The sequence below is a fragment of the Salvelinus namaycush genome, chromosome 21 (assembly GCF_016432855.1).
Source record: "Salvelinus namaycush isolate Seneca chromosome 21, SaNama_1.0, whole genome shotgun sequence".
Taxonomy (NCBI): Eukaryota; Metazoa; Chordata; class Actinopteri; order Salmoniformes; family Salmonidae; genus Salvelinus; species Salvelinus namaycush.
In genome coordinates this window covers 24,493,220-24,519,706 of record NC_052327.1, presented here as the reverse complement: position 1 = coordinate 24,519,706, position 26,487 = coordinate 24,493,220, and the positions used below count along the sequence as shown (strand labels likewise).

Here is a 26,487-nt window from a genome sequence, read left to right as displayed (position 1 = left end):
CAGACAGGAAGTTAAAGCTTGGTCGCTAATGGGTCCTCCAAATGGACAATGACCCCAAGGACAACAAAGTCAAGGTATTAGAGTGGCCATCACAAAGCCCTGACCTAAATGCTATAGAAAATTTGTGGGCGGAACTGAAAAAGCGTATGCGAGCAAGGAGGCCTACAAACTTGACTCAGTTACACTAGCTCTGTCAGGATGAATGGGCCAAAATTCACCTAACGTATTGTGGGAAGCTTGTGGAAGGCTACCTGAAACATGTGACCAAAGTTAAAACAATTTAAAGGCAATGCTACCTAATACTAAATGAGTGTACGTAAACTTCTGACCCACTGGGAATGTGATGAAAGAAAAAAGCTGAAATAAATCATTCTCGCTACTATTATTCTGACATTTCACATTCTTAAAATAAAGTGGTGATCCTAACTGACCTAAGACAGGGAATTTTTACTAGGATTAAATGTCAGGAATTGTGAAAGACTGAGTTTAAATGTATTTGGCTAAGGTGTATGTAAACTTCAGACTTCAACTGTGTATATCCTCCCTGGCACTGCTTTTCCCTGACATTTCACATGACAAAAGGTGAGCCACACCTGTACACAGGGTTAAAACTATTATGAGCTCTCCCATACTGGCCTGTCTGTGCGTGTGTCTTTGCGTGTGTGTGTGCGCGCGTCTGTGTGCTTGTCTGTGTCTGCGTGTGCGAGTCTGTCTTCAGCGGTGTGTTAGATAATGTGTGAGGCTGTGTCCTGTAAATGACCCAGAGGTTTTCTGCAGTTTGTTCCAATATAATGTGAGGTCCTCTAGAAAATACCCACGGAGCCCATGTGAGGACCAGCCATGTCCATTCAACAGGGGAGGAACGGTGACAGAGGCAGGAGGAAATTCTTATCTACAGGGATCCATCTCAGGCCTACAGCCCAATGGGGACCAGACTGGACCCAGGCATTATGTTCAGACAAGAGAGATCAGACAAAATATGTGTATGTGACCGACAAAATATGATTTGATACAAGCTAGTGTTGTTAAGGAGACTTTGCAGTGTGAAGGAGACTAAGTGAGAAAGAGGGACATGTTTGGGGCAGACACTACAGGGTGTATGAGACAGAGAGAGAGAGGGGCAGTTTTGAGGTCTACTCAACAGGGTGCATGGGAGAGGGGGTGTGACGAGGGGCAGTTTTGGGGGAGACTCTACAGGGTGAATGAGATGGGGGGGGGGGGGGGTCCAAGAGAACAGTATGTTCCTCATTATCCTGGCTCCCTGGGAGGGGCCTGATGACGGCTCTATTCTGACCCCCACCAGGTCACAGGGTCAGCGCGGCCCACAGGGCCAACACCTCAACTCCACTAACCAGCACCAACCAGACAGACACACTATCATCTATACAACTAGGGGACAAAAACACCTGGTCCAAAATACATTAGCACATTAGGCCTCAAAACTCACATACTAAGACACACACGTATTGTACACAACGACAAAGGAATAACAGACCCTAAATTGAGGAGGTAGACACCCATTATCTTCCTGAAATATTTTGCATACCTGTTACTTTGACAGCCTACAGGAAATTACTGACAAACTCAATCATCTGGTCACTTAGTCTGAACATTGAACCACCATGTCAATGAGGAATAAAACGACACTGAACTGAAACATATGACATTGGTCTCAGCACATAGTCAATTACAATGTTATGTACATTTATATTTTTATAAGCTGCATGTCATCGCTGTTTGAAGAAAACCTTGTTTTTGTGCCAATATACACTACCGTTCAAATGTTTGGGGTCACTTAGAAATGCTCTTGTTTTCCATGAAAACATACATGAAATGAGTTGCAAAATGAATAGGAAATATAGTCAAGACATTGACATGGTTATAAATAATGATTAAAAATAAAATAAAAAAATGTGTCCTTCAAACCTCCATTTGCAGCAATTACAGCCTTGCAGACCTTTGGCATTCTAGTTGTCAATTTGAGTTTGAGTTGATTTTATTTTTACAGGGACAGTGCACATTAATCTACGTTTCAGTAAAAGTGCCGGTTTTAGCCAGCCAGCTAATTTGTTGAGGTAATCTGAAGAGATTTCACCCCATGCTTCCTGAAGCACCTTCCACAAATTGGATTAGCTTGATGGGCACTTCTTACGTACCATACGATCAAACTGCTCCCACAACAGCTCAATAGGGTTGAGATCCAGTGACTGTGCTGGCCACTCCATTATAGACAGAATACCAGCTGACTGCTTCTTCCCTAAACAGTTCTTGCATAGTTTGGAGCTGTGCTGTGGGTCATTGTCCTGTTGTAGGAGGAAATTGGCTCCAATTAAGCGCCGTCCACAGGGCATGGCATGGCATTCCAAAATGGAGTGATGGCCTTCCTTCTTCAAGATCCCTTTTCCCCTGTACAAATCTCCCACTTTACCACCCCCAAAGCACCCCCAGACCATCACATTACCTCCACCATGCTTGACAGATGGCATCAAGCACTCGTCCAGTATCTTAAATGTTTTTCTGCATCTCACGAATGCTCTTCTTTGTGATCCGAACACCTCAAACTTAGATTCGTCTGTCCATAACACTTTTTTCCAAACTTCCTCTGTCCAGTGTTTGTGTTATTTTGCCCACCTTAATCTTTTATTTTTATTGGCCAGTCTGAGATATGGCTTTCTCTTTGCAACTCTGCCTAGAAGGCCAGCATCCCGGAGTCGCCTCTTCACTGTTGACGTTGAGACTGGTGTTTTGCGGGTACTATTTAATGAAGCTGCCAGTTAAGGACTTGTGAGGCATTCTTTTCTCAAACTAGACACTAATGTACTTGTCCTCTTGCGCAGTTGTGCACCAGGGCCTCCCACTCCTCTTTCTATTCTGGTAAGAGGCAGTTTGCGCTGTTCTGTGAAGGGTGTAGTACAGTGTTGTACGAGATCTTCAGTTTCTTGGCAATTTCTCGCATGGAATAGCCTTCATTTCTCAGAATAAGAATAGACTGACGAATTTCAAAAGAAAGTACTTTGTTTCTGGCCATTTTGAGCCTGTAATCAAACCCACAAATGCTGATGCTCCAGATACTCAACTAGTCTAAAGAAGGCCAGTTTTATTGCTTATTTAATAAGCACAACCGTTTTCAGCTGTGGTAACATAATTGCAAAAGGGTTTTCTAATCATCAATTAGCCTTTTAAAATAATAAACTTGGATTAGCGAACACAACGTGCCATTGGAACCCAGGAGTGATGGTTGCTGATAATGGGCCTATGTAGATGGGCCTATGCCGTTTCCAGTTACAATAGTCATTTACAACATTAACAATGTCTACATTGTATTTCTGATCAATTTGATGTTATTTTAATGGAACAATTTTTTTGCTTTTCTTTCAAAAACTTTTGAACGGCAGTGTATATATATATATTTTTTTACATGTATTGAAATCAGTAACTCTCCTCAATGTACTCAATGTACAAAGAAAATGTATTTAAAATAACTTAAATATGTATGTTTGTTGATGGCAAAACGTGGCTGTTTTTAAGGAGAAGTTTATCTTTAATCCTATGTATAACACTTGTATCTTTCATCAAAGTTTACGATGAGTATTTCTGTAAATTGACGTGGCTCTCTGCAAATTTACCGGATGTTTTGGAGGCAAAACATTACTGAACATAACGCGCCAATGTAAACTGAGATTTTTGGATATAAATATGAACTTTATCGAACAAAACATACATGAAGATCATCAAAGGTTAGTGATAAATTTTATCTCTATTTCTGCTTTTTGTGACTCCTCTCTTTGGCTGGAAAATGGCTGTATGTTTTTTTGTGACTAGGCGCTGACCTAACATAATCGCATGGTATGCTTTCGCCGTAAAGCCTTTTTGAAATCGGACACTGTGGTTGGATTAACAAGACGTTTATCTTTAAAATGGTGTATAATACTTCTATGTTTGAGGAATTTTAATTATGAGATTTCTGTTTGAATTTGGCGCCCTGCAATTTCACTGGGTGTTGTCAAATCAATCCCGTTAACTTCTCTAGGGTAGGGGGCAGCATTCGGAATTTTGGATGAAAAGCATGCCCAAATTAAACTGCCAGCTACTCATCCCCAGAAGATAAGATATGCATATTATTAGTAGATTTGGATAGAAAACACTCTGAAGTTTCTAAAACTGTTTGAATCATGTCTGTGAGTATAACATAACTTATTTAGCAGGCGAAACCCCGAGGACAAACCATTCAGATTTTTTTTTTTTTGAGGTCACTCTCTTTACAATGGATTTTCATTGGGAATCCAGATTTCTAAGGGACCTTCTTGCAGTTCCTACCGCTTCCACTGGATGTCAACAGTCTTTAGAAAATGGTTGAGGTTATTCCTTTGTGTAATGAAGAAGTACGGCCATCTTGAACGAGGGTCACTCGAAGTGTCCTGTTTGTTAGAGGCGCATGATCAGAAGGCTAGCTACAGTTTGTTTTAATCCTGTATTGAACACAGATCATCCCGTCTTCAATTTTATCGATTATTTACGTAAAAAATACCTAAAGTTGTATTACAAAAGTAGTTTGAAATGTTTTGGCAAAGTTTACAGGTAACCTTTGAGATATTTTGTAGTCAAGTTTCACAAGTTGGAACCGGTGTTTTTCTGGATCAAACGCGCCAAATAAATGGACATTTTGGATATATATCGATGGAATTAATCGAACAAAAGGACCATTTGTGATGTTTATGGGACATATTGGAGTGCCAACAACAGAAGCTCGTCAAAGGTAAGCCATGAATTATATTTTTATTTCTGCGTTTTGTGTCGCGCCTGCAGGGTTGAAATATGCTTCTCTCTCTTTGTTTACTATGGTGCTATCCTCAGATAATAGCATCGTTTGCTTTCGCCGAAAAACCTATTTGAATTCTGACATGTTGGCTGGATTCACAACCAGTGTAGCTTTAATTTGGTATCTTTCATGTGTGATTTAATGAAAGTTTGATTTTTATAGTAATTTATTTGAATTTGGCACTCTGCATTTTCTCTGGATTTTGGCCAAGTGAGACTGTAGCGTCCCGACTAAACTCAGATTTTTGGATATAAATATGAACTTTACCGAATAAAACATACATGTATTGTGTAACATGAAGTCCTATGAGTGTCATCTGATGAAGATCAAAGGTTAGTGATTAATTTTATCTCTATTTCTGCTTTTTGTTACTCCTCTCTTTGGCTGGAAAAATGGCTGTCTTTTTCTGTGACTTGGCTCTGACCTAACATAATCGTTTGGTGTGCTTTCGTCGTAAAACCTTTTTGAAATCGGACACTGTGGCTGGATTTACAACAAGTGTATCTTTAAAATGGTGCAAAATACTTGTATGTATTTAGGAATTTAAATTATGGGATTTCTGTTGTTTTGAATTTGGCGCCCTGCAGTTTCACTGGCTGTTGACGAAGGTGGGACACTAGCGTCCCACATACCCTAGAGAAGTTAACGGGATTGGCGCGGGAAGGGATCACTAAGAGGTTTTAAATGTCCTGAAAAGTGTCTGTTTTCAGACAGCATTTGACGTGTAAATATCTGAGAAATTTACACCAAAACCCTGTAGCACAGGAATACAAATGAATGTATGGAAACACATGCAGTCCTCTTTTCTCCCCCTCTTCCTAAGACCCTGAAAAAACTCAGTGTGGATATTCCACCAGATTAAGGCTTTTTTCCTGGGAACACACAGACAGCACAAATATTTACTATCTGCTCTTCAGACTGCGAGCTGAACATGACGGCACACAAGAATAGAGGGGGAAGTTACATTTTTAATCGTACGATTTTTTGCCTTCAAGCAAACAAGCTGAATACAAGAAGGCTAGCGCCAACACACACACACACACACACTTTTTGTGTCCTTCGGCAAATTCTCCTTTTTCACTCTTGCATGAAGTACAAAAAAATGAAGAGGAGAAGAGATGGAAAGGGAAGAGAAAACGTCCCCACAGAGTTTTTCTCCCTTCCTGGTGCGAGCGCGGGCCCCCGCAGAGCCCCTATGTAATTTCCAGTCCCTCAGAATTCAGGTATTAATAAAGGCCCCATGGTGAACTGCACACAATATAACCCTACATTTTCAGGCATTATGAAAGGACGCCCCCAGGGGTCTTTGGCTCAAATGTATGAAATGCAGGCATTGTAAAAAAAACACCCCAGGGGAGTCCCCCTGCAATAGAAATATGCTGAATTCCAAGCATTTTCGGGGCTCTGGTGGGAGCCATTACTCCCTCTGGAAGCTTTTTTTTCTATTTTTTTTTTTTTTTACAAAACATGTGTTGCTGACATGTTGACAGATTGCTGTTTAGGTGCATGCACAAGCCGAGTCTTTTCAGAGACAGAGCACCGCACTCTGCCAGAGGCTCTCAGCACTCCGCGCCCAAAACGGGTACCATCCATATTTTATAACAGGGAGAGGAAAGTAGGCTGGAAGAGAGAGAGAAAGAGAAAGTGAAGAAGAAAGAGAGGGACGGAACGATAGAAGAGGAATAGAAAGACAGAACGAGGGAGGGGAATAAATGGAGGGAGGAAGAGGGAGAGAGAACTTTGTGAAAAATGAACCCTGTGATGAACAACAACCCTCCTCCGCCTCACCCCCACTTCTCCCGCTCTCTGCACGCTGTGCCCCCCTTCCCTCCTCTCAATCCTCCTCTCCTATAGAGGCAGGGCTCTTGCTCTCCCTGGAAAACCTGAGTTTACAACCAGCTGTGACTGCATTTGTATCTGTGCCAAGGGCTTAGTGAAGGAATCTTCAGGCCACCCTTAGGCTCCAAGCAGAGGGAGGGAGGGAAGGAGCGCGGGAGGGAGAAAGAAGGAAATGGAGGGAGAGACAGAGAAAGCAGCAAAACCCAGCTAACACCAATAAGATGTGATATACCCACAGTCCAATGTGTTTACGCTGTCAAACACACTCGAATCAAAATAGATTTTACTTAATAGACAGAAACAGACAAAACCACACACAAACAGTACCATATGGTGTGTACACACACACAGTGTGTAAAGAAAGGAGCTGTCTGGTGATTTTGCCTCAGGTTGCAGGCCTCTCTCATCCCAACCTCTTCTCACTAGTCTCTCACTACTACTCTCCCTCCCTCAACCACCCTCGCCTTCTCTTTCGCTCCATCTCCCTCAACCACTCTCATTCTCCTTGTCTTTCTCCCTCCCTCTCGGTTGAGGAAAGTGATCTGTGGCTTTAATAAGAGCCCTGTCCTCGTGTCGGATCCAGCTGCCACCATGACGACAGGCAGGAAGGAGAATGAAAATGTATTCATGGCGTTGGGAACCTGGGGCGAGGGGGGCACGGGGCACCCTAGAGACATCCAATCACCCAGGGACCCCAGCCTTAAACAGACACTCTACCCTCTCCTTTCTCCCTCCCACTCTCTTTCTAGACAGATTCCCTGGCAGGCAGGCTGGGGGCTCCAACACCATGCCCACCTGCTGAGGAAAGAGAGCACAGCTGCACCCAGAGATAGAGAGAAATTGAGGAGGAGAAATTATATGATCTTAGAGGGAGAGCGAGAGAGAGAGAAAAAAGGGAGAGAGTGAAATGGAGCAGTAGTGAGAGTCAGATTCCAGTCTCCTCGTCTCATGGGTGACCGTGCCAGGCAGACAGAGGGCATACGGGGCATGCCGGAGCTCGACCTAAATGTCCCAACACCCTTACCCTCTACCAAACACACACAGCCTGTGCTTCATGTCCTGCATGAACACACACAAGTAAACACCAGTATGCTAGCACTTGCAATAGCCTTATGTCTTAGAATGTATGCATGTTTGCATTTGTATGTATGAGACCAGATGTGTATCTGTAAGAGGAAAATAGCTATACATCAACTGCCGTGTTGTTAGAAGGATGCTGAAAGTGTCATTCTCCCAGTCCACTCTCTCTCGCTCGCTCTCTCGTCCTCCCTCGCTCTTTCTGAGGTGAGGGTGTGAGTAATACAGTGCTTTCTAACTGCCGAGTCTGTAACCCCCCTCTCTCACACATACACACTCTCTCTCTCTCTCCCCCGCGCTCCTAACAGCTCCTTTCAGTCTCCTGAAGGCGGGTTAACTAGTGCTCACCTCCTATTTGTATCTGACAGGCTGAAGCACCACCCCCCTCTCCTGACTGACAACTCTCTCACCCACCCACAGAGCTCCACTGTTCAGCACCAGCAGACCCGTCACTGCCTACCTCGAAACTCTCCCTCTCCCAGTATCTTGCCGTATTATCCTCATTTACTGCATAGATACCCTGGACAATTGTGTGTGTGTGTGTGTGTGTGTGTGTGTATGTCAATGTGCTAACTCTCTGCCCCCCACTTTCCCGCTGCTATGCCACATGGGTTGAAGAGCAGAGGTGTGTGTGTATGTGTATGAGATGGGGGGCAGTCTGCTATATATAAACCAGCCAAACTAAACAGAGGATTGCAGCATAAACACAGGGACCCCACAGAATGGAGTGGAGGACGAGCCCGTTCAGGCTTGAGGGGGGGGGGGGGGGGGGGGGGGAGTCTGAATGGTCCCATTGGCTCAGGCTGGCCCACTGGTTCTGTGATGGTGCCTGTGGTGTCTTAACCCCGGGGCCCACACCTCCTCCTAACCCACCCCCCGGCACTCAGCTCCAACCCTGCCAGGCGGGCAGGGGCGGGGGGGGTCATCTGTGCAGTGCCGCGGGGGAGAAGGGGGATGCAGATGGAGGGGTTCTCACAGCCAGAGCCCAACCTTGACCGGTCGCAGGGCAGCGGAGCAACGAATGTTCTCCATTTGATCTCTAGGTTTTTTCCAAGCTCTCCTCAGGGAGCCAGTGCTACAGATTTCTTATCCTGTTGAGACTCTCCACAGACTCTTCCCACACAACGGCACGCATGCACAGATCAACCTCTAGTATCGGTCTCTCTGACACACACACACACACCACTCCATGTTCCACAGAAACACAGACGTACACACAAAAAACACAAACTAAATTAAATAGAAAAAACACACTACACAGGCCTATGTCAAGGAAATAGACATCCTCTAACAAACACACCGCTTCCACACAGCTAACACAAACACACCGCTTCCACACAGCTAACACAAACACACCGCTTCCACACAGCTAACACAAACACACCGCTTCCACACAGCTAACACAAACACACCGCTTCCACACAGCTAACACAAACACACCGCTTCCACACAGCTAACACAAACACACCGCTTCCACACAGCTAACACAAACACACCGCTTCCACACAGCTAACACAAACACACCGCTTCCACACAGCTAACACAAACACACCGCTTCCACACAGCTAACACAAACACACCGCTTCCACACAGCTAACACAAACACACCGCTTCCACACAGCTAACAAACACACCGCTTCCACACAGCTAACAAACACACCGCTTCCACACAGCCAACACAAACATGGCCTCTCCAGCAGAGTCAACAGCAGCAGGAGGAAGGATGTATTGCAGTGAGTTTTCCTCTATAAAGGCCCAGCCCTGGACTAGACTAGACTGGCAGCCAGAGTATGCTAAGAGCAGCTCATAGTCTGGCTGATCACAGGGCTTCTGTACACTGGGTGGCCTATTGGTCATAAGAATATTTCAGGGATGAAAACTAAAACATAAAATCTAATGTGGCCTGTTGGGACTCTTATTAGCAGAAAAAGATGAGAGAGAGAGCGCACGAGAAAGAGACGGGGGTCAGATCAGGGGAGACTATTACCCCATTAGGGCTCAGAGGGTGGAGGGGGCAGGCAGAGAAACCACGTGTTGAAAAGGAGTTTTGGGTGAGGCGGTGGAGGGAGCAGAGCAGCCCTTCAGCTCAACAGGCTGCCCAAACAAAGCTCTGGCCCACCAGGCCCCTACCAACACAGCTGCACAGCCCCGATACACAGACACAGTCTAGAGTTACTGCTTCTCTCGGATACGCCCAGGCAGAGCAGGTCTGTGTGGGCCATGGAGTGAGAGACCAGCATGCAGCACGCAGGGGGATATTACAGGATTTCAGGTGAAATTCACCGGTCACACTGGCTTATGTCAGCCGTGGAATGGAATTACTCCATGGCATTATGCCTGTGCTCAGTCCTCCTGCAGACAGTATAGCCTCCCAGACCATTATGCCTGTGCTCAGTCCCCCTGCAGACAGTATGGCCTCCCAGACCATTATGCCTGTGCTCAGTCCCCCTGCAGACAGTATGGCCTCCCAGACCATTATGCCTGTGCTCAGTCCCCCTGCAGACAGTATGGCCTCCCAGACCATTATGCCTGTGCTCAGTCCCCCTGCAGACAGTATGGCCTCCCAGACCATTATGCCTGTGCTCAGTCCCCCTGCAGGCAGTATGGCCTCCCAGACTCACATGTACTCAGAGAAATAGGAAATTAATGGAGCCACTTTATGAACCTGCTGCCGAGTGGCTGAATTACCTGCCACTTGTCTAAACACCTGGGACCCATCCTCTAGTCTACTTCCATCTCCACAAGATGGCCTCCCAGCTCTGACTACCACCCATACCAAGATGGCCTCCGATTCTGTGAATCCCTAATCAAGTAAGCATGTGTAAGCGCACACACACACACACACACACACACACACACACACACACACACACACACACACACACACACACACACACACACACACACACACACACACACACGCGCGCACGCACGCACACGCACGCACACGCACACAGAGTGGTGGCGTGTGTTTATCCCCAACAGATAGAGGGACGGAGGCAGCACAAGGCAGAATCCCAGGGGTGCCACAGAGAACTTAAAAGGATTCGTCAGTGAATGTTTTTTAATTTACCGTTCTTTTCAATAATAATATTAAAGCTGAGGTCCGGGGGGAATACCAGCCACCAGTCGAAGCCTGGGATTATTCTGCAATCTCCACCACTCACTCCCTGGGGACCCTATGTTTTATTTCATTTCTTTCTTTCCTTCTTTTCTTCCACTCTCTCTTCACTCAGCAACATGTAGTTCTCCCTTGACTCTGAGCTGAAATCACATCTCCCAGCCTTCACTCTGACAGGAGGCAGGGAGGCAGTCGCCAAAGAGGAACATCAGTGTGAGACACGTCTCAGTTCTGGGTCATCCAGTGTCGTTCAGCATTAGGGTGTACGCAACACAACACGTAAACGTTAAGTATCTAATGTCCAACCAACCCCTGGGTCACTCATAGTCATACACCTACCCTGTGTGAGCTCAGGCCATGCTCCCTCTCCCTGTCTGAACTCACACTAAGCCCCCCATAGTCCCCAACATGACTCCCCCTCCCCTATCAAACGCACACACACACACAAAATCGTGCTAAGGGCTGTTATGTTAGGAGCTTGAGTGGCTCTGTCGATCGTTTTTGCGGTCATTAAGGAGCCTTGATTAATCTGGAACCAGATGCCCCTGCAGGGGGCCCTGGAGCCTTCCATTAATTCCAACGCTCCTAATAACTCCTATTGTGTGACCTGTGTTAGCTTTAAAACAAGTCTGTCCCTTAGGAACACTAAGCAACACTGGTGTTAGTGGCGTATGACTACAGCCAACAGCAATAGGAGCCCGGAGAGTGGGGGGGGCCTTAGCCAGTCAGAACCAATCACGTGTCTAAGGCTTGATGTGAAATATAAATGTAAATGTGCTCACATATCTCACTTGTTTAGTCTTCAAACCTCTAGTACACCAAGGTCTGAATGGAATGAAACTGATGGGTCAAAAGGTACAACACTGGATATACATACCAAAACAAACCCAGTCAGACAGTCACATAAGGACACAGACACAGGGCCCGATTCAATCCAGTCTATCATGGCAATGAGTACGTATTCACACACCTCCTTATTCTGAAAACTGCAGGCTTTAGCTACCCGTGATTGGAGTCCACCCAGCATTTACTGTACACATTTCCTACAATTCAACAATATAAAGACTATGGGGAAAAGTTATTTGATATGCTACCATTTAAAGATGCACTATCAAGACATTTCTCTGCCATTTCCTGGTTATTACAATTCTTACACAGTACCAGTCAAAAGTTTGGTCACACCTACTCATTCAAGGGTTTCTCTTTATTTTTACTATTTTCTACATCGTAGAATAATAGTGAAGACATCAAAAATATGAAATAATACATATGGAATCATGTAGTAACCAAAAGTAACCAAAATAAAAAATATATTTTATACATTGTAGAATAAGAGTGAAGACATCACAAAAAAAGAAAAAAAAGGGGAAAAAAGTGTTAAACAAATCAAAATAGATTTCCTATTTGAGGTTCTTCAAAGTAGCCACCCTTTTCCTTGATGACAGCTTTGCACACTCTTGTATTCTCTCAACCAGCTTCATGAGGTAGTCACCTGGAATGCATTTCAATTAACAGGTGTGCCTTGTTAAAAGTTAATTTGTGGAATTTTTTTCCTTCTCCTTCTCGCATTTGAGCCAATCAGTTGTGATGTGACAAGGTAGGAGTGGTATACAGAAGATAGCCCTATTTGGTAATAGACCAAGTCCATATTATGGCAAGAACAGCTCAAATAAGCAAAGAGAAACAACAGTCCATTATGACTGACATGAAAGTCAGTCAATCTGGAAAATGTCAAGAACTTTTAAAATTTCTTGAAGCGCAGTCACAAAAACCATCAAGCGCTATGATGAAACTGGCTCTCATGAGGACTGCCACAGGAAAGGAAGACCCAGAGTTACCTCTGCTGCAGAGGATAAGTTCATTAGAGTTACCAGCCTCAGAAATTGCAGCCCAAATAAATGTTTCACAGAGTTCAAGTAACAGACACATCTCAGCATCAACTGTTCAAAGGAGACTGTGTGGATAAGGCCTTCATGGTTGAATTGCTGCAAATAAACCACTACTAAAGGACACCAATAAGAAGAAGAGACTTGCATGGGCCAAGACACACAAGCAATGGACATTAGACTGGTGGAAATCTGTCCTTTGATCTGATGAGTCCAAATTTGAGATTTTTGGTTCCAACCGCCATGTCTTTTTGAGGCGCATAGTAGGTAAACAGATGATCTCCGCATGTGTGGTTGCCACCATGAAGCATGGAGGAGGAGGTGTGATGGTGCTTTGCTGGTGACACTGTCTGATTTATTTAGAATTCAAGACACACAACCAGCATGGCTACCGCAGCAATACGCCATCCCATCTGCTTTGCGCTTAGTGGGACTATCATTTGTTTTTCAACAGGACAATGACCCAACACAACTCCAGGCTGTGCAAGGGCGATTTTACCATGAAAGAGAGTGATGGAGTGCTGCATCAGATGACCTGGCCTCCACAAATCACCTGACCTCAACCCAATTGAGATGGTTTGGGATGAGTTGGACCGCAGACTGAAGGAAAAGCAGCCAACAAGTGCTCAGCATGTGGTACCTCCTTCAAGACTGTAGGAAAAGCATTCCAGGTGAAGCTGGTTGAGAGAGTGCCAAGAGTGTGCAAAGCTGTCATCAAAGCAAAGGCTGGCTACTTTGAAGAATCTAAAATATATTGTGATTAACACTTTTTTGGTTACTACATGTTTCCATATGTGTTATTTCATAGTTTTGATGTTTTCACTATTATTCTACAATGTAGAAAATAGTACAAAAAGAAAAACCCTTAAATGAGTAGGTGTGTCAAAACTTTTGACTGGTACTGTAGTTCGCCCAATTTCAGTTTGTGACAAAACAACCAAGTATAGTGTAGAGAATCATTGTACCATTTAAACCGCTGTGAAATATATTTTCCATAACAAAAATGTTTGTATTTTCAGTGGATTGAAGCTGGTGTACAAAACCGAAAGTAAAAGACGCAAAAACAAAATGTAAGAACGGGAAGCATAGAAATAGAGCACATAAAACAGATCTACCTTTCTTCTTAGACTTGATTTCTATGTGAATGACAGATCTATACGTCACATTTCTATGTGAATTTGGTCGGGTCACCCAAAACGTTACATAATGTAGCTTTAAATACTACTCAAGGTATTGGATTGATTGAATTGAAAGGGGGTAACGACCCGAGTCCCCTGGCCCCAAAAGAACTCAGTGTGTGGATGTAGCCCACCCTGTGTTTATCTTACCTGCAGTGTAGTGTATTCATTTCAGTGTGTGTATGATGTCTTACCTGCGGGGCAGTGGTTGGTGCGGTGGTCAGTCAGCTTCGCCAGACACTCAAAGTCCTGCTGGCAGTTGTCGCAGGTGAAGATGGACTCATCGTCCAGGTCATCATCCCCAATGTGGTCGTCATGGCTGGTGACACTGTGGTCCCCATCCTCTAGGGCTGCACGCCGCTCCTTCCTCGCCGCCTCGCGGTCCAACGCAGCAGGGACATCTGGTACAAAAACACAGAGAGAGGGAAACTGAGTACCAGCATGTGACTCATACAGCCGGAACTACTGATCTACTGGAGATTGGTCAGAGGTAATAGATTATTTTTTGATTGAGTCCATTTGTACCAGCAATTGAACGGGACAAGCACTATTTCAAGTCCATCTCATACTAAAGATGTCCCTGGTCACATGACCTGTGTGTGCTCTCTAATGGAGGGTCTATGTGAGGTGGCATTAGAGGGTGTATAAGGACTCAGGACTCTGGAGGGAGACGACTCATGCCAGCCTGTGTGCCCACACTGCCACTCATGGCATGCAGAGAGGAGGACCAGTGGAAAAAACGGCCTCCACAATCCTCCCTCCACCATTGTGGCTCCATTTTCACACCTTATTATCACATTAAACGCTCTGTTCCAAAAGGACTGCACTGGAGACTGAGGAGGGAGGGAGGGAAAGGGACAGAGAGAAAGAAAGAAAGAGAGAGAGATGGGGAATGTCAGTGCAGAAGAGGAGGGTGGTAAAGGGAAAGAGAGAGGGAGCGGGAGTGGGGGTGGTTTTGCTGGCTGGCTCCCTAAAGCTCCACATCCTGTCTAATCATGGTGGACTTGTGCAATCAGAGGAGAGCAGGAGGAGGCCATTCCTGCACTCCACAGCTTTGATTTGGCAGTGCCCAGCGGTCTGCCCGCCCGCCATTCTGCTGCTGGTAATGGGCTCTGGCCCATGACCCCAGCCCCACAGCACAACTTAGGTTTTAGGTAGGTAGGTTGGTAGGGAGAGAGAGAGCGTGTCTGGGCTGGATCAGGGAGATAGAGACTGGGTGTGGAGGTGCTCTAATTCCACACTCGTCCTCTCGGGGAGAGATGCGGAGGGTGGATGGTGGGATGAATGGATGGAGGGATGAATGGAGCATTTAGGGGGGAAAGGAGTGGGAGGGAGGGTTATGGCCATCTGTCCAGTGGTGAGAGCACCGTCTGGACAGGGAGGAGAGTGGCCCCTAACTGATGCTACACGGACACAGTCCTACACTGCAATCACAAAGACACAGGCACCTTTACACATCTAGACATGAACATACCCACATATTCTTTGATATGCGCCTTAAACAATCTTTCATCCATGACAGAGGAAATGCATATTAGCAGTCAAACACATGCACACACATGAATGCACAATCAAACTAACATTAATACATGCATGTGTACACACACACACACACACACACACACACACACACACACACACACACACACACACACACACACACACACACACACACACACACACACACACACACACACACACACACACACACACACACACACACACACACACACACACACACACACACACCGTCATTCCCCCAGGTGCCCTCACGCCAGAGGTATGGGTACTGCCAACTCCAGTACATGCCAGCACAACCGGCTACCATGACAACAAGGGAGGAGCCAGATGGGACCTTGCTCTTCCCCTCTCCACCTCTCCTCCTCCTCTTTTCCCCCCCTCTCCTTCCCTCTTCTCCACAGGGCTCAGGGAGATGGATGGGGCTCGGCAGGAGGAAGAGGAGAGGATGAGAGTGCCTGGTACGGTTGGGAGGGTGTTTGGTGTGTGAGGGGGGGGGGGCGCCCCATGCCATCCAGCAACCACTCCTCAGCCCCCCAACACCCCCACTCTGCAGCAGCCCCCCTCCCCTCCAGTAAGCCTTTCAAATCTCTGATGGAGGAGGTGGTCTCAGGAGGGGGGTCCGGAGGACACTTCATTTAGAGGCCTTCTACACAGTGCTGCTGCCTCCGTCATTAGGCCTCCCTGGATGTGCCTGCTACTGGGGAAGATTGATACGGTGGTGGTGCGCACCCCAGCTGTACCCACTGCAGCTCCAGCAGTGGCCCTGATGAACACAGAGCACACTATTTATCTGGAAGGAGGAGATGAGAGGATAATGGTCCTGATTGGCGGAGATTTGTTTTTCGGGAGAGGTGACGGATACTAGTCAACGTAAACAAAGTGAGCTGGCTTCTCTACCTGGTGTAGACCACACCACTGTAATAGGACTCACAATGGATAGGAGGGGGTTTACAGCTAAACACTACTACACAGTTGCAAAGTCTAACACTGGCACCATATCTAAGATAAAGTCCATTAGTTGAATGTTATCATCCACACAGCAACACTGCCCTCACAGGCAAAGACAAAATACACTACAATATTACCCAACCAGACGCACACACACCTAGATGTGCCGTAATGTGTGCTGAGGTCATTACTAATAAGGCTCTGCAGAGTCGTTTGAGACGCGCAGAGTGTTTTCAAACATAATTCAATTTGAGGGGAGGAAACCGAAATGAAATGAGGGCTTACGTTGGAAGTGGTGTCCAAGGAGACTAATGATTTCTAAATGGCCATTCAGATGAACAAGGCCTCTTTATGCCCCCAGATATATTCTGAGAGACCATATTTCTCATCCAGACAGCCTGCTTTCTGCCTACCTGTCTGCTAGGTTGGAGAGCTAAAGATGCACAGTGCTCTGTCAATGGTTAATGCAATGACAGCCCTGCTAGTGGCCAGTTTTCCTCTGCGAATAGTAAACAATAATGTTCCTAGATATCATGTAGCAAACACAAATGACATGTCTGTGTGAGGTCAATAAGGTCGTAGGTCAAACACCTTTCTCTGTTAGGCAGGCATGGCAGTTGCCAGCGGGTATTCTGACAAGATAGTTGTGGAGATAATGATTGATGCGTTTCATCTTAAAATACGTGCCGTTTAAACTCAATGCTCCTGACCACTGTCTGCATAAAACAACAATACCTACCCAACAACAAATTTTACCCTCACAAAGACAGTTTTAACAAAGACAGTTTTAACTGACCCCATTACATTATCCTATACCCCCTCTCCTCCTCTACTTTTGCTTTCATATGTTTGTTTTATCACTCATTTAATAGTCCACTCCTGGCTGCCCCCCTCCCCGGTCTCCCATCCAGAGTAGGGACACTTAATGAGGGCCTGGGGCTTCCAGGGGTGGGGGAGTGTTGGGGACACAGGCAGGGTCTGCATGGCGTGCAGCAGCAATCCCAGCAGCACACGTCATGTCTCCCTGTGCCAGCTGGAGCTCCTGTCCCCCACTCTGCGGAGAGCCATTATCTCTGAGTCACAGACCGTCACCACGCCAAGAGGCCGACCAAAACACACACTTATACACACATTTACACAAACACATAGTAAACACACACACACACACACACACACACACACACACACACAGTCAGATAAAATTAACTCACATACACAAACACGCACCAGGCTCGCGTTCAAATACTATTTCAAATATCTCAATTACTTTCACATACATTGGAGGTAAGTATTCAGACATTGCGAACTTGAAGAAACAGGTAGGACAAATCTAAGAATTCAGAGAGAAAATGTACAATCTCCATATATCCTCCCCAAAAATCACCTGGGACAGATGATGGGGTGAAGGTGAGAAAGAGAAAGAGAAGAAGAGGGGGAAAGTGGAGAAACACTTGGAGAAGAGGTGTACATTTGAGAAGAGACCAGTGGAGTTAACAGGGTGAGAACATGGTCCTACAGTAATGATAGGACGGTCATCTTAACCCTTCCCCTTAACATCTACAACTGGACTGGCACTTCCTGGTTGTAGAGGGGAAAGGAATCACTGCATACCAGCAGGTTGTGCTCAAAGTAATACCCTTACAATATACTGTAATAATCAGTAGTTGTTTTTATTTCCATTCGCTTTAATGCTATGGAGATACAGTATGCTAAGAGTAATCATTCGCTCGTTGGCAAGTGTACTTTCAGATTTTATTAAACTAATTATTTCCTCATGAATAAGGTCACACTTTTCATATCTGCTGATTAAGCCTCATAGATAGTGTGTGTGTATGTTTATGAGAGGGAGGAGGGTGTCTAATGTTTGTAGATAATGCCCCTCTCCCGCTCTTGCTCCCTCTCAGAGGAAAGGCAAACAGACATGTTTGTGTGGGGTAATTAGATGAAGAGAAGTGAATTAACAGAATCCACAGAGCAGTGGTGTTGCAGAGGAGAGCCCCGCCTTGCTGGGACCCGCTAATTACCGCTCGTTAGGTTGATATGTTTTTTTCCTCCTGTTTTAACGGTGCAAAGCTCCAACGTGAGATTTGGAAATAATTAGGAGCTGGGCGATGTGGGCTTAATGGACACCGTCAGGCATGCGACGGGGGAGACATGACAAGACAAAGGCAACAGCAAAGACAGAGAGTCTCTCTTTCTCCCTCCCTCCCTCACTGCACCACCAGAGTACAGCGATCGCCATCTTAGAGGTACACGGAGGGGGATGGATCTGTGGGCAGGTAAAGAGATCTACTCTCACCTCTTATAATCAGCTTAACAAATATTATTTGACTTGGAATAAACACCAGCTGAACTGAAATACTAGTCAAATGTCTGGGAATGTTCAGCTATACTCCCTCCCCTCCACTCAAAATGCTCAGAACCAAAAACTACATTAAGTGCCTATTGAGTTTTGACATTTAAAGTGAAGCTTGTTACGATCCCCCTGGCTAGTTCCAGTCCCAATGTCCTGACCTCTGGAGGCAGAGCAGTTTCCTATTACTCATACAGTGGGCACGCAACGGAAGTGAGACTTGATCGTACTGTACACAGAGGGAGAATACAGGCATACCACAAACGGAATACAGACACTTTAATGGAGTCCTCAGAGAGAGTGAGTGAGTGAGTGAGTGAGTGAGTGAGTGAGTGAGTGAGTGAGTGAGTGAGTGAGTGAGTGAGTGAGTGAGTGAGTGAGTGAGTGAGTGAGTGAGAGAGAGATAAACTGTATGAGCGGTTTGAGCACAGAGTCAAGACTAGGTGTTGGAGCAGTGCTGTGAGCCTGGACGGAGGCCTGTTTGGGACAGAGAGGCGTAAATCTGCAGGACACCCGGCCCTGGGTCGCCCAAACACGGCCCGGTACACCACTCCACCGCCATCACTATCCAGCCTGCCTGGGAGAAAGAAAAATACGAGCTCCAAGTTCCACAAAACCAGTGTTTTTATAACAAGCAACAAGAGTACAAGGCTGCCTTTCAACTCTCCACAGCACACAAACATTCAAACCAACCGGCGGCAGCCAAGTGAGGTATAACATGGATGGACTGCAAATAGCTCTAGCGGAGTATGTTTGAGAGGGGATTCAGAAGGAATGCTCCACTTTACTGAGAACATGAGTCAGGTACAGCACATAGACAGTAAGAAAAACAGGCCTGGTGAGGTACATACAGTTGAAGTCGGAAGTTTACATACACCTTAGCCAAATACATTTAAACTCAGTTTTTCACAATTCCTGACATTTAATCCTAGTAAAAATTCCCTGTCTTAGGTCAGTTAGGATCACCACTTTATTTTAAGAATGTGAAATGTCAGAATAATAGTAGAGAGAATTATATATTTCTGCTTTTATTTCTTTCATCACATTCCCAGTGGGTCAGAAGTTTACATTACACTCAATTAGTATTTGGTAGCATTTTAAATTGTTTAACTTGGGTCAAACGTTTAGGGTAGCCTTCCACAAGCTTCCCACAATAAGTTGGATGAATTTTGGATGAGTCAGGTTTGTAGGCCTCCTTGCTCGGACACTCTTTTTCAGTTCTGCCCACAAATGTTCTATAGGCTTGAGGTCAGAGCTTTGTTATGGCCACTTCAATACCTTGACTTTGTTGTCCTTAAGCCATTTTGCCACAACTTTGGAAGTATGCTTGGGGTCAATGTCCATTTGGAAGACCCATTTGCGACCAAGCTTCAACTTCCTGACTGATGTCTTGAGATGTTGCTTCAATATATCCACATAATTTTCCTCCCTCATGATGCCATCTATTTTGTGAAGTGCACCAGTCCCTCCTGCAGCAAAGCACCCCCACAACATGATGCTGCCACCCCCGTGCTTCACGGTTGGGATGGTGTTCTTCGGCTTGCAAGCCTCCCCTTTTTTCCAACCATACATAATGATGGTCATTATGGCCAAACAGTTATATTTTTGTTCCATCAGACCAGAGGACATTTCTCCAAAAAGTATGATCTTTGTCCATATGTGCAGTTGCAAACCATAGTCTGGCTTTTTTATGGCGGTTTTGGAGCAGTGGCTTCTTCCTTGCTGAGCGGCCTCTCAGGTTATGTCGATATAGGACACGTTTTACTGTGGATATAGATACTTTTGTACCCGTTTCCTCCTGCATCTTCACAAGGTCCTTTGCTGTTGTTCTGGGATTGATTTGCACTTCTCGCACCAAAAGTACGTCCATCTTTAGTAGACAGAACTAGTCTCCTTCCTGAGCGGTATGACGGCTGCGTGGTCCCATGGTGTTTATACTTGCGTACTATTATTTTGACAGATGAACATGTTACCTTCAGGCTTTTGGAAATTGCTCCCAAGGATGAACCAGACATGTGGAGGTCTACATTTATGGCTTCTTGGCTGAAGTCTATGTAAACTTCCGACTTCAACTGCACCATTGTATTCACTATGCCTGGTAAATGTCTCAAAAAGAAGGTCAAAACTATTTATTGAGCGAAAAAAACATGTGTGGAATATTCTGAATGACCAAGGCATGTGGCTCTTACTGTTCAGGAAAAAATGTAACACCTTGTGCCCTTAAAATAGCCACCTCTAATCACTATGGGAGGTTCACTGGGTTTACAGTGTGAGAAAAGGTTATTTACCATTTGTACAATGTTGTATGAATCTGTGATCCTCTAGGCTTCACGTCCGCTGTCAGGTGCGTCCAGTATGGGTACTAACAAAAGGTCTGGGGTCTGTGACACACAGACACAGGCTGAGCAGGTGCAGCCGCATCACCCCCCGTCTCTCTGGGGAGCCCTCTCCTTCTCCCAGTAAACAGGGGGACCTATTTAAAGCAGGCCTCTCTCCACAGCTCCCCTGTCCTCTGCCGACTGTTTTTTCAAAATACAGGGCTCCCCCCAGGGAGCCAGAAGAAGCACTGTGTACCAGGCTCAGTGTGTCTCTCCCCCAACCCCCACCCCCCCAGAGAGGCAGAGAGGCAGGGAGGCAGGGGAGCGCAGCACCCAACACCAGCCCCTCCACCCAGAGAGGCAGGGAGGCAGGGGAGCGCAGCACCCAACACCAGTCCCTCCACCCAGAGAGGCAGGGGAGCGCAGCACCCAAAACCAGCCCCTCCACCCAGAGAGGCAGGGAGGCAGGAGAGCGCAGCACCCAACACCAGCCCCTCCACCCAGAGAGGCAGGGGAGCGCAGCACCCAACACCAGCCCCTCCACCCAGAGAGGCTGATGAAAACCAAAAGGAGTGTCATGGAAGGGAGCGAATTAAATCACACACAAACAGCCTGACAGCTGCTTACCAATGCCATCACCTGTTCCAGCCCGTGGCTTCACACACACACACGCTAGCACACACCTCCTCCTCGCACATTAAAACTGTTTTCCTGTCGTTGCCTTGGGGAAATTAAAAAATATATTATGGACCTCCAGAGGTTTATATAGGGAGATGGAGAGAGAGAAAAAAAAGGAAGAGGGAGACAAATGAGAGAACGAGAGAGAGAGACACGTGTCCTCTTTTTCAAACTGTCATCTAGTCTACATCATCAAGATGTCCATACATTAGTTAGCGAGGACAGAAAGGAGGGCCATCTTCCTGTGTCTCAGTCTGCCCCTTGTAATATCTTCTTCTCCTCCTCCTCTTTCTCCTCCCTCCTCTCCTCCCTTCAAAGGGGAAAATAAAACCAGTACATTCTTTCCCCCGGACGGCTGGCGCACACTCAGGTTGGAGCCCGGAGGGGACTGAAAGCGTGCACAGCCACGAGACTGACTGACATCTCACTTTGCAGAGAGAGAGACAGTGGAGTGATCCAACACACACTGTTAAAGGGACATCCTGGAATCAAAACAACACACACACACTATAACCCAACAAATACACAGACAACGCACAAAACCTTCAAACTATCGTGGAAACATCATCCAAATTACAGTACACGTGATTTTTTTAAACTAATTGAATCCCTAACTGTTGGATTGGAGGTCTGATATGTTTTCAATAACAATAGTCTTTCTAGAAACTTTCTTCTTCTAAAAATGGGTGCATGTGTTGTGATGCTTATGCCTTTGATGCCTGTAGTGTTAGCTTAGCATCTCATTTAGCATCTCTGTCTGCTGCACTGTCTTCACACCATTCTGTTCCTATGTCGAGAACACCATTCTGTTCCTATAGCGAGAACACCATGCTGTTCTTATGTCGAGAACACCATTCTGTTCCTATGTCGAGAACACCATTCTGTTCCTATGTCGAGAACACCATTCTGTTCCTATGTCGAGAACACCATTCTGTTCCTATGTCGAGAACACCATTCTGTTCCTATGTCGAGAACACCATTCTGTTCCTATGTCGAGAACACCATTCTGTTCCTATGTCGAGAACACCATTCTGTTCCTATAGCGAGAACACCATGCTTTTCTTATGTCGAGAACACCATTCTGTTCCTATGTCGAGAACACCATTATGTTCCTATGTCGAGAACACCATTCTGTTCCTATAGCGAGAACACCATTCTGTTCCTATAGCGAGAACACCATTCTGTTCCTATAGCGAGAACACCATTCTGTTCCTATAGCGAGAACACCATTCTGTTCCTATAGCGAGAACACCATTCTGTTCCTATAGCGAGAACACCATTCTGTTCCTATAGCGAGAACACCATTCTGTTCCTATAGCGAGAACACCATTCTGTTCCTATGTCGAGAACACCATGCTGTTCCTATGTCGAGAACACCATGCTGTTCTCCTATAGCGAGAACACCATACTGTTCTCCTATAGCGAGAACACCATTCTGTTCCTATGTCGAGAACACCATGCTGTTCTCCTATAGCGAGAACACCATACTGTTCTCCTATAGCGAGAACACCATACTGTTCAGTAGTGAGGTCACAGACAACACCCACAGCCCAATAGTGTAATGGCAGGGCCGGGAGGGAAAAAAGCCCTTCTCATTGGTGTCGCTGATGCAACGGCCAGCCAATGGCTACGGGAGGAAATGAATGAAATAATCTAATTCAGCTCCATTACAGCCCCTTATCGGCCCTTTGCTCAGGGATATGAGACTACTTTTTCCACCATGAATCACAGTCCACATGGACAGGGTGCAGTGTGTGTGTCTGCATTGATTGTGTATGTAAGAGGTCATGGAGAAACCATCACCTCGGAAAATTCTGCCTGTAGCATAGCGTGTATATAGCTACTCATTGTGTATTTATTATTACCTGTTATTATTACTTTTCTATTATTTCTGCATGTTTTTCTCTCTGCATTGTTGGGAAGGGCCTGTAAGCATTTCATTGTTAGTCCACACCTGTTGTTTATGAAGTATGCGACAAATACAATTTGATTTGAGCATGTGTTGTGTGCTTAACCCTGGTGTTCTCTATCAGACAGTGAAGCAGGAGGGTCTTTCCAACAGGAAGCCAGCAAAACAAGGCCGAACTTCACAGCTCTGGTGGCACTTATTAAAACATCACCACAGACTGCCCCTCCTCCTCCTTCCACAGAAATGACAAACGTCTGTACTACTCTCCAAAAACTCCCCCCCCCCCCCCCTCTCGCTCCCTCACTCCGTCTCACTCGTCTTCTCCATGCTTTCCACCCTCTCCCTCTCTTGGTCTACAGTGTCAGACCTGGCTCATTTTCTGTCTTTTCTCTTTTCTGTTTCTCCCCCTCTGGGCCAGGGATGGATGTGTTGTTTTTCTGTCTCAGGGAGGCTGGGGTGGAGGGTGGGATGTGGAAAGGAGGGGGTAGGCAGGCACCTCCTGTGGGACAGACCGAAGGGGCCCTCTGAGGTCCTTGGGGGTGGGGGGGGCACGTCCCTCAACACCCCCCCCGCTGCTCTTTCCAAACTCAACACACATTTTCCAGAGAAGGGAGGAAAAATATTTGAATTTAATACCAGCAAAAGCCTGCCAGTGTCCTTGTCGACATCATCTCCCAGGGAATAAAGGGAAGGAAGGTTTTTAAGATTTTTAAATAAGAAATGGCGGGCAGCCCCCCTGAGCCTGAACACAGGAGCAAACAAACAAACACAAGAGAGAGAATGATAGAGAGAGATTGTGAGTGTGTAGGGAAGAGGTGAAGAGAAGCAGCAGGGAGGAAGAGAGCAGAGCTAGTGAGAGCACTGGGACTCCCCTTCCTGCTGTATCTCACACATAAAGCACTTTCCAGCCACCCAGGACCTCAGTCAGCACCCCCCCCCCCCCCCCCCCCCCAACCAGAAGCCCCTGCCTCATCACACCCTCGGGGCCTCACTTTCCAATTCCCCCTCCCAGAAGAACCGACAGAGTGAGGGAGGGAGAGAAAGAGGGCAGAGAGAGAGAGAGCACCGTTTAGATAAAGAACATCCAGCTCTCTTATCTCTCTCTGCTGTAAAATAACAGAATAAATATTCTCCTTCTTCATAATGTTGGGCTGACTCAAAGACTAGAGGCCAACATGCCACCATAATCAGTCAGTCACCATCCTCATACCGTGTTCTGTAAAAATGGGTCCATTTAGCTGCTGCATCATCTCCAGGTACAGCCATACCAATGACTCCATGGGTGTGACTGTGGGTCTGCACTGCATGTAAAGAACATTGAAGTGGGTGCCATGCTTTAATCAAATGGAATCCTTAACAAATGATCTTGATTGCATTCACCATGACGCTATTTGGGCCCCATCAGGAACCCATCCCACTGCTGTGCTATAGGCCCTATGTGAATAGCTGGATAAAGCAGGCTGGGAGGGAGGACAGGGAGGGTGATTCAGTGCAGCTACTTTACCACAAAACCTCAAACAGGATGTGAGACTGCTGGAGCCCCAGAGTCCTGTCTGCTCTCACATGCAGGCCTGGACATCAGCGTCCTGTGAAAAGCTCTCTGTCCCTCACGCCATATCTCCCTCCCTCTCTCATCCCCCTCTCCCTCGGAGCAGAACATTCTGGGCCATGTGGAATTGATATTAAAGATTCTGATTCAGTGGGTAGTCTGGCGGTGGACCTGGAATGTGACATATAGAATCTAATCTGTGTCGCAGATCTGACAGCTGCCTGGCAGGCTGCACACTTCTGAATAACAAAGCGGATACCTGTTTGGACGGACGATGAATCCCAGTTCCTTGCAAACTCCGACGACTCGCCTTCTTCTACCGCTAGAGAGAGGGGGGGAGAGAGAGAAGAAGGAGAGAAAGACAAAAGAGAGGGATGCTTAGAAATACATACAGAATCTGTAGGACTACATCATTTTTTTGGTTTATCTTAATCTACATGACAGTGCCTTAAAAATACAAAAGGTAGATCTCAAAACAAGTGTTCAATCATTCATTAGCTGGGTGGTTGGGTGGGAGAAAACATCAAAGGTCCCCTGTCTGTCTGTCTGTCTGTCTGTCTACCCTGAGTGACTGGGAATGTGTTCTCCTTGTTTTGATGTCCTAATTTCAGAGGTGTGAGATATGTAACAACAGCAACCAGATCAGAACAGGAAGGTGTGATGAAGGTTTTCCTGGGCACTGCAGAGGAAGGAAGCACCGCTGGCACACAAACAGGAAATGGCAGTAGTCAGGACACAATGAGGACCCCCCCCACCTCCTTCCCCTCAACCCCATGGCCCAGGGTATGGGCCAACAACAGTCTAGTAGAAGCCACGAAAACAAACTGTCAAAACTGTTTTCTTTATTAGCGAGAGGAGGTGGTAAGAAAGTCCCAGAGCTAGTACGTAGACACTGAGTTTTTTTGTTAATGTGTGAATTCCCCACCTAAATTTAAATAAAGTTCAGGAAAAATAAAAAGCTTATTCCACACCATAATACTAACAGACCCATTCCAGAAATAACACTCCTCTTAATGGTCTGAGTGTGCAGACTGGACCATGCAGTGGCCAGTCCATTTTCCCATCATGCTCTTGGTCTGTCCAGGCAAAACTCAGCAGGGTGGTCAGAGTGGACTCCTCACCAGACCAGTAACACTGTGTTTCATATTCCCCAACAAAGCCAAGGGCAACAGACCCTGTTTTCCATTCTTCAACCATCCCATGTTCATTTCATGAGTGCGATCCAGACATCCAGAGCTGGGACCAGTGTGTCGGCCAGACTCCAAGAGGACTGGCCTTGTTGCTGATGGCC

General features: G+C 46.1%; 1 protein-coding gene across 1 annotated transcript in view; it reads right to left on the bottom strand.

The window, feature by feature from the left end:
- LOC120066224 (zinc finger protein 423-like) overlaps window positions 1-26,487 on the bottom strand; it is a 139,684-nt gene that overhangs the window by 90,972 nt on the left and 22,225 nt on the right. Inside the window, exons 2-3 of the mRNA XM_039017435.1 lie at window positions 25,456-25,518; window positions 14,115-14,321 (exon numbers count right to left, since the gene is read on the bottom strand). Coding sequence (XP_038873363.1) covers window positions 14,115-14,321; window positions 25,456-25,518 — 270 coding nt within the window. The remainder of the gene's footprint in view (window positions 1-14,114; window positions 14,322-25,455; window positions 25,519-26,487) is intronic.